The sequence below is a fragment of the Anticarsia gemmatalis genome, chromosome 24 (assembly GCF_050436995.1).
Source record: "Anticarsia gemmatalis isolate Benzon Research Colony breed Stoneville strain chromosome 24, ilAntGemm2 primary, whole genome shotgun sequence".
NCBI lineage: Eukaryota > Metazoa > Arthropoda > Insecta > Lepidoptera > Erebidae > Anticarsia > Anticarsia gemmatalis.
The window spans coordinates 8,175,771-8,184,675 of NC_134768.1; the positions used below are offsets into that span (position 1 = coordinate 8,175,771).

The 8,905-nt window shown below is 34.0% G+C and overlaps 2 protein-coding genes across 5 annotated transcripts in view; one reads left to right on the forward strand and one right to left on the reverse strand.

The window, feature by feature from the left end:
* CtBP (C-terminal binding protein) overlaps positions 1–1,478 on the reverse strand; it is an 89,838-nt gene extending 88,360 nt beyond the window's left edge. For 2 of the 4 annotated variants that reach the window (XM_076130539.1, XM_076130540.1), the window contains exon 1: positions 1,225–1,478. The gene's annotated coding sequence lies outside the window, so the exon portion shown is untranslated. Of the gene's footprint in view, positions 1–767; positions 1,053–1,224 lie in introns of those variants that run through there. The other 2 variants (XM_076130544.1, XM_076130543.1) reach the window with 2 other exon arrangements.
* Positions 1,479–2,050: 572 nt separating this feature from the next.
* On the forward strand, positions 2,051–8,851 carry Kaz (E3 ubiquitin-protein transferase Katazuke). Its single transcript, XM_076130258.1, has 10 exons — positions 2,051–2,179; positions 2,379–2,507; positions 3,099–3,254; positions 3,578–3,721; positions 4,088–4,217; positions 4,527–4,663; positions 5,027–5,165; positions 5,530–5,679; positions 6,072–6,262; positions 6,808–8,851. The coding sequence occupies exons 2-10, from the start codon at positions 2,469–2,471 to the stop codon at positions 6,904–6,906; spliced, it is 1,185 nt and encodes a 394-aa protein (XP_075986373.1). The 5' UTR covers positions 2,051–2,179; positions 2,379–2,468; the 3' UTR covers positions 6,907–8,851.
* The last annotated feature ends 54 nt before the right edge of the window (positions 8,852–8,905 follow it).

An 8,905-nucleotide genomic window follows, 5' to 3' on the forward strand; every position in this document is an offset into this window, starting at 1 on the left:
TATAGAATCACATTTTAACAAGTAATCAATAGGGTATTTAATTAGGTTTTTATGTTCCAATTAAAAACAAACTAGCATAAAAATGCTTTAGTTAAAACTTTATTGAAACAAACCATGTCATACATAGGTAAATGGATCATGGATCAATGGATGGTCAGCAATATGAAATAATATCATTGAGTACTATCATTTAATGATAGAAAATATTAGTGAGTCATAGTACAGTGATAAGTTTTAACAATGATAAGAATGTATAATACAACAACTATAGTACCATGTACTAGTTTTTATCATTAAAAATAGTTAAAAAACAAAGTAGTGAATTATTCTAATTATGATGATCTTAAAGGTTTATCATAAGGTTATCAGTTAAGAAGTTTAGAAAAATGTTTGAACAAGTCTAAAGAATCTGTGGAACCTTTCTAGCTTTAGATGAGGCCTTTCAGTAAGTTTGAAGAAGTGTGTTCTTACTCACAGAACATTTATTATATATATTTTGTAAGTTCCTTCATAAATATGGTGCTATCTATAAATAGATTATTTGTATATGATGATAAGGTCAACAGAAATATTTACTTTACTAGAGTTCAGGCTGCACAAGTTCTTTCATCCAGAATTTGAATTGATAAAACTTAGAAAAAAGAAACAGGTGGTTTTATGTTTAATAATTAAAATTAAATAGATTCAATTTGTAGTGAAAATTGATATCCTACAACAGTCAGTATCTACCTATCTAGTGGTTATTGCTATTTACGAGTGTGACTCACCTTGAAAGAAAGTCGTAAACAGTTAATCCATAATTGAGAAACCCAAATTACACGAGTTTTCCTCAGCAGGACGCACGTTTAACAATTTTCAAGAAATAAGGTCATAACCGTTACGAGCACATGTTGATAACTTTTCAAAAAACGCAAAACTGCGGTAACCAAAAACTATTAGTTGAATTTTAGTTTGAAGAGATTTCTAGAATAAACCAATTCACTAGTAACACGTTTTCTCACGCGATTATGAGGTGACGCGTCGGCGTCGCCGCGAGAATAATGTCGTCGGCCGCCAGCCACCGCCACAGCAAAGCAATCACCGCGCCGCTAGAGCCGCATCAATGACGCTACCACATTCTTGCTAATATCTCTCTCACAATCAAATTTATAACACTAAATGGTCACCCCCGCACTTTTAAGTCACTGAAACTACTTTGTTATTAGTAAATATAAAGAAACTCACCGTAAATAAGCCGATTCCAACAACAAAGAGTCACCAGCCACGCGCTCCAATTATAGGGCACACACAAATCACGAAAGCACAAGAAGATGAAGCAATGTTACTTCACAAAAATGTTAGTTAAATCCACAGTCAGTTTACAAAGTCAAATTGAACTAAGTTTCCCAGTTTTTCGTGGGTATATTCACTGAACCGAGAAAGTATACCGTGAAGCACCGCCAGCTACATACAAAATGGCGGATTTGCGTAATGAAAGTGACGCTGACGCGCCGAAAACGCATGAACTAAAAAATATTTTGTCTATGCCCGATGTTCTGTCAGTAAAAAGTATCGATTCAAATCGATCTATTTTAATCATTAAAGTTATTTCACAGTGGATATTAAAACAAGTATAAGTAGGAAAATAATTTTATCAAGAATAACACATAAATTATTTCGGTATTATAATTTTCGTATTCAGATGTTAAATATAGGCTTATGTCAATGTAAAAGATTTGTAGTGTGTTGTGTTACATTCGTTTTGATTTTAGTTATTATAAATAAATTGTTTTATAAATAAATCCAATTTTAAAGTAATATTTTCTTCAAAGCAGAAATTCAAATAGGATGTCGGGGTTCAGCTTCGAGCTCATATAAAAACATCGAAATGAATGGTCTATGGTTTATTCTGTTCGGAAACTAAAACTGATTTATTAAAAAACAATAAAATTTATTTAAACTTAAATACTTTGATACATGCAAAATATAGGAAAGCTGAATTTTTATTTATTGTTTAAAGCAAAGCTATTAATTAGTAAATTTGTTAAAATAAATTGAATTACCTACTCTTTATTTTTGTTCAGACGACTTTAAACACTTAATATTGTTATCTCGTTCTATTTTCCTAAAAAGAGATAGAGACAAAACAGTGTCACTAGGTTTTGTGAACTTCTCGAAGATACGTGTTCATCACAAAAAGGTTTTGTGTATTCTTTTAGTAGTTAAATTGTTGTTGCAATTACAATGATTACATAGTATTATAACTGTTTTTTAATGAACAAATACAATTTTGCAATAATATGTCACGGGAATAGTGATTTGAGCTGAATTGTATAGCTACGTATGTTTCGCCTAGTAATCCATTGATCAATCAGCTGAGTTTTGTTTTCATTCCAAAGGTTCCCACGAGTGTTCTTCTGGAGTTTTTAAAAGTATAAAAGCTTGTTTGGAGATAAAATATAACGCTGGAGGGCGAATCGAGATATAAAATGAACGAATTAAAGTCATTAGAACACGCGACTCTAAAGGTAAGTTAGACTGATGGCCATGTTACTTTTATCACCTAGCTGATCTTTTCGACATGGCTGTTATTTACAATAACAAATTATCTGACAAATATGCAATTTGTTTTCGTTGAACTGTTTGTTTGTGCAATGATAGCAATAAAAAGTTATCAACAGAATTAAAAATATGTTTGTCATGCCAGTGCAACCTATGAAATAAATATTTTATTCAAATTCGTAAAATAGACAATAACACTGTGCTAGTCTCGCACTTAATTTACTAATACTTTAATTATTCATTTTCTATGATTTGTTGATAAATCTAAATCTAAAGTACATAATAATTTGATAAATCTACACTTGAATAGGTGCTATAGGTCAATAGTCTGGGTCTAGACAAATATCTCAAAACATTATACATACAATCCAAATAAACTGAATATAAGCTTATTTCCATTAAAATATTTCTTATCATTTATTTGCATTCAAAATAAATGCTAAAGACAAAGCCAGAAATAATCTCTTCTCTTAAAAATAATGCTAACTGCACTTTCAAAAAATATCTTATTATTAACAAAAAACAATACTACTTACAACACTAGTTCTATAAAACAGGTCCCATACGAGATCTTCAACAAAAAATACCGCAATGCTCAGCGAGTGCTGGACGTAGAGGCCCGACAGCTTGGCAATGTTGCCGGTGAGCTCGACACAGTTGCTAGGAAGCAACCGGTCACAGCCGGAGAGATTGATCAGCTGCTCGGAGGAATGGTAAGCTTTTTATATGAATCTGTTGTGTATCAGGCAAAATAGGTAGACATTACTAAATATAGTTAAAAAATCATTTACTATGATATGATTTAACAATGACACTTCCAATTCATTCAGTTTAGTGGGTCATATTATAACATTGTTTTACTAGATAATATATGTAAGTTGGAGTTTATGATTATGTTTATCAATGACTAGCTAACAAGCTTTGGTCCTTTCCTTTGAAAGTTAGAATTAAAACTAACCTGTAACTTGAAGGACTACATAAATATATTATATTTTTTAATAGGACTTGCACACTTTAGGTTTAAACTTATGTTTAGGTTGAGAAACTGACAGCAATGAAGCGTAAGGCCTCTGAGGCTATAACAGAAGAGGTACAGGCAGCATATGTTTGCAAGAAGAGACTGGACCACCTGAAAGAGCAGGCTGCCTCGCTCAGTGAACCTAGCACTCCACAAGTCAAGGTAAGGGAAGGAGGAACTGCATTTATTGTCACTGAAGATTTAAAGAAGCTATGGGAGACAATTTGTAAATTTATTGGGCCTCAAACTTTAACTAATATACTGGTATTAAACAACACACTTAACACTTTCCTGGAGAGCTTGGGAAGTTCCCAAGCCAGCAAGGTGGACTGAAGGCTAGCTCCTAACTTGTTTGGTAAGAGACTCTTGCCCAGCAGTGGGAAATCCATGGTTTATAGATAATTAAATAACTTATTAAGGAAGGTGTTTGAACCAGCTCATTTATCGTATCTTGTGCATTGTCACAACAATGCAAGTATTTACTACTACAAAGTTACAAGAGTTATGATCAAATGTCTTATATTATAGACTTCACTGAATCAATGGCGCAAGGTGCGTCTGGACCGCATGCTGGTGGACTACTTCCTGCGCAACGGGTACTACGAGTGCGCCAATAAGCTCGCCACAGCCAGGGGACTACGGGAACTCACCAATGTTGGTCAGTAACAATTACATTACAATTTAAACTATGCAAATTCTCTTAGGTCTTTTGTATATGTTGTTCATTTATTTATGTTTGCTGTTTCTCTAGTAATGGTTTTTGAAAATGTTAAATTATTTTCCATTTTAAGTATTATTGTATTATTATGTTATTCAAGCATATTTCATCAATTATATTATGATTTGAATTTTAGTCTTCAGCCAAACTAATGGTTAAATTATGATTTGATGATCCTTGTATTTTGGTAGTTAATGCTACAAGTGTTTAAAATGTATTTAATAAGTGCCCATTATGTGTGATTGTCAGACATCTACGCGGCGGCGGCGGAGGTGGAGGGTGAGCTGTACTCTCAGCGCACCGCGCGCTGTCTGCAGTGGTGTGCCGACAACAAGAGCAAGCTCAGGAAACTTAACTCCAACATGGAGTTCAAGATACGGATACAGGTATGTAATGAAATGCTGTATTTCAGGGTTGTTTCATAAAACAGTTCAAACTGGACTGTGAACACTAAACAAAGTGGTAAAAAGCTAGTTGTACACAACTTTGGCAGTTCTTAATGTATTCTTTATGGGAAAATTTAATCTTTATATTATCAAAATGTTTAATTTCGGTATTATCTTAGATGTTGTGGTTCTGTGATCGATCTTAGAGTATAATATTTTATGTTGTGGTGTTGGATCGGGATTTAAGTTATTTTATTCTTAGACTTAAGTATTTTACACCAGCCATCAAACACACAGGAGAGATGACTTGAAACTGTTACTTCTGTAGAAAATTTTACTGAACAGTATTATTTTTTTTTGCAGGAGTTTATAGAGCTAGTTCGCGAGGACAAACGCTTGGAAGCTGTGCGTTACGCCAAGAAGCACTTCTCTACTTATGAGGAGGGGCAGCTGCAAGATATACAACATTGTATGGGCATGCTCGCCTTCCCTAAGGATACAGGTACGTGGAATATTACCTGTCATGTTTTAAGTGATTGGCCTAAAGTTATAATTAAAAAAATTATGACAGTCGTTTTAGTTAAGACTATTGACCATGCTAAATATAGTTATTTGCGTCGGTGCTTATTATATTAGGGGTGGGATGCTGGTTAGTAGCAAGCAGACACATTGATCACTGTTGATATTTTGTGTTACGTTGGGAGGCAGTGCAAAACTTAGAGTTTTGCTACGGTCATCAGTAGTAGTCTATAATATTCTGCTATTGGGTTTCCATATCTGAGAAAATCTATCCTTTCTTTGTGGCTTACTCCAATGCATCTGACAAATAAATACTCATGTTGAATATATAAATGGTGGTGCCCCAGAGGTGGAGCCGTACCGCTCGCTGCTGTGCGGGTCCCGCTGGCGCGCGCTGGTGCTGCAGTTCCGCGCCGAGCACGCGCGCCTGCTGCACCCCGCGCCGCTGCCGGCCCTGCCCGTGGCGCTGCAGCTGGGGCTGGCCGCGCTCAACACGCCATATCCTTTATATATACACTATAGCAGATTTAGAATCACTTGACTTGACTGCAACTCAACATAGAATTCTAATCAAAATTTTATCCCCTTAAAAAAAAGGAGTTTTAATTCGACTTAAATAAATATTAATAAGAAAACAAGGGGTAATACGAAAATTCTATTTAAGAAATTTTCAGATATACTTTTTAATATTGTTTCTTTCACTAAATTTAACTATTTGTATAAAAAAGCATCAACATCTTCATTTAACAATCATAAATAGATAAGGAATTTCTTTTGAGAAAATACTTGACAAATTTTGAATTACAGAATATCTTCACAACTTTTATACTATCAGATTTTTTTTGAATAATCGAAACGTATCATAGTATTCCTTAACCCCCCCCCCACACTCAGTGCTACAGCTCCAGCACGAAGGTCTCGTCGTGCCCGGCGTGCTCGGCCCCGCTCTCGACGCTGGCCGCGACTCTCCCGCACGCGCACGTGTCACACTCGCGGCTGGTGTGTCGCATCTCGCGCGCGCCGCTCAACGAACACAACCAGCCCATGGTGCTGCCCAACGGCCAGGTCTACGGGGAGAAGGTAACACACTTAACTACTAGCATTTCATAGATATAAGTAGATCGAAATTTTACCGTACTGAAACAGAAATTAAAAAGGTTAATGAAGAAAATAAACAAAATTCACCGCTTGTATGTTTTTCAAAAATATTATGATACTCTCCCACTAATACCAAAAATATACTCTTGTCCAATAGTAGGACTAGAATAGATTTTTCATTATTGTAATATTGATGACGATGACGACAATTAATATTTTAATTTATCAATACTATTACTTGGACAAAGAAAACCTTAAGGAAGCAATAAAAACGAAATAGAATTAAAATAAAAAATCTTGCAGAAAATATCCAATTTTTATTAGATTGTTATGTAAAAAAAATCCGAATGAAAGAAAATGAAGCTTTTTACATTCTATATTACGTATAGTGTAAAAACCTTCAGAAACCCTATCGTCATCACACATTACAATATGACAATTGCAATTTTTTTTATTCTAATATTCATTCTTGAAATCAATGTAAGTCATAAATAGTAATGGTTTAATACGCTTGTATTTATTTGCAGGCTCTCAAAGAGATGGTGAAGGAGCACGGCTCGATCATCTGCCCGAAGACCAAGGAGGTGTTCTGTATGAAGCGCGTGGAGAAAGTGTACGTGATGTGAAGCGATGTCGTCCGCGAACTGTACATACTGAACGAATGCGACGCTATCAATCATGAGGATTATTGGTTTTATTAAACACATTATTAACAGTTATTCTTTAATAAAATGGGAAGATGGACATCGATTTGTTATGATTTATAGGTTTGACATGAAAGCTATTCAAATACCTTAATATGCTCATGTATTCCAACAGCCAGTTGTAACTAGTGAAATCAACAGATAGGTGAGATCCATAAGAGATATAGGAAAGTTTGTTCGGAGGAAATATCTAGCCAAAGTCTGGCTGTTAGATAAACTACAGAATTTGGCTATTCTGTTAGACATATCTCTATCTGAATGAATTTGAAACTGGCTATAATTCGTTTGTAAACGACCCATTTTAAATTGAACGAATGAATTAATGATCTACGAATGTATCTTAATAAAGTCGATGTTCGTTTTCTCCCATATTTGTAATGCAAAATTTCTTACAGGACTTAAAAGTACTTGCAAATTATTAGTTTCATCTTAACCAATAATGTTTTTAACGAAATTCCGATATCGATATTTGCAAATGTATATATTAAAATGTACGACTTTACTACTCGATAGTAGCGCCATCTACGTTTAGAAACTACAGACTCCGTTCATATCAACAGACACTGTGTTTCAAATACACAAGAACCTAAAAAAATACATTTCTGTATGTTTTTTTATACCTGGTGTGGACGTAATGGTCATGTGGAATATTTTTTGTATTAATATGCCGAGTTTACTTATTTATATTTGAATATTTCTCAATCGTATCTCGGAGTTTGATAACGTACCCGGTAAATAGCAATAGGCTCGTCCACTACTACATGAGACTAACATTGTCAATGGCGAAACGGGTGTATTTCTAACACCTCTACCTACACCTTATAACAGGCAAGATATTATGTATGTACGCCGCGTTTCTGTAGATTTGAACGGAGTATAATACATTTGCAATGTTAATTGTCTACATAGCTTATAATTTGAAACTAACTGCAGCTATACATGTCGCTCACTTCGCTATCACGGTATTACACTCGCTAGACACTACAAATAAGTTGCTAGTCTTATAAGGCCTTTATTACTAGATTATAAAATATATCTATAAAATTATCGTAGCATGAGAATCTCTGATTTTGAAGTGTATAATGCAATATTATTTGAAAGGGACTTGATATTTTTATATCGTGTGTATAAATAGAACTACAAGTATTACATTTTTTTAGTTGTCGAGATGACAAACGCGCGTTTGGACCCATAAAATGGCGTTATATAGCAATGATCTTAGATTATTATAAAAAGCATGGACATTTTAAACCTTAGATGAAGTAAAAAAGGGGAGCAATTTGCTGAAGTTTCACCTAAGCATCACTAACGCCATCTACATCTTACATGTTTACTTTAGGTACAGTTTTTAGAATGTACATAATTGTATACAGATTGTATCAATTGCTTGCTGTCTAGACTTCGAACTTATATAAATGCATAAATAATTCACTAGCATTTCATGTTCAAATAAACTTCTAGTGATTGCAAGTAAAATGACAATTCATTTGATTCTAGCCATGATACATGACTTCATCTCAACACATTAGCTGTACAAAATCATTGTATCGTATCTTCTACACAAACGTTGCCATTTTCGTCCATTTATAATAATAATGAACACTGTAGAAATCTTTATAATAAGTAACAATCAGAGTTTTGTCATAACTTCACTTTTACTTTGTGTATAATGTTTATATTCCGCGGTATTTTAAGTTTTTCACCCGACTACGTGTGTAAAAGGGTTATGTGTTTTATAAAATCGCGGACTGTGTTATTCTAAGTAAGGTTTTATCGATGTAGCGATGTATAAATTATATAAATATCTCATGTACCATATCCTTAACTTGTTACATTGAGGAATAAATAAATGCAAATCAAAATATAATGCTTGGTTTTCTTATTTATACAGAATAACTTTTACTTTAATTAGTAATAGTGT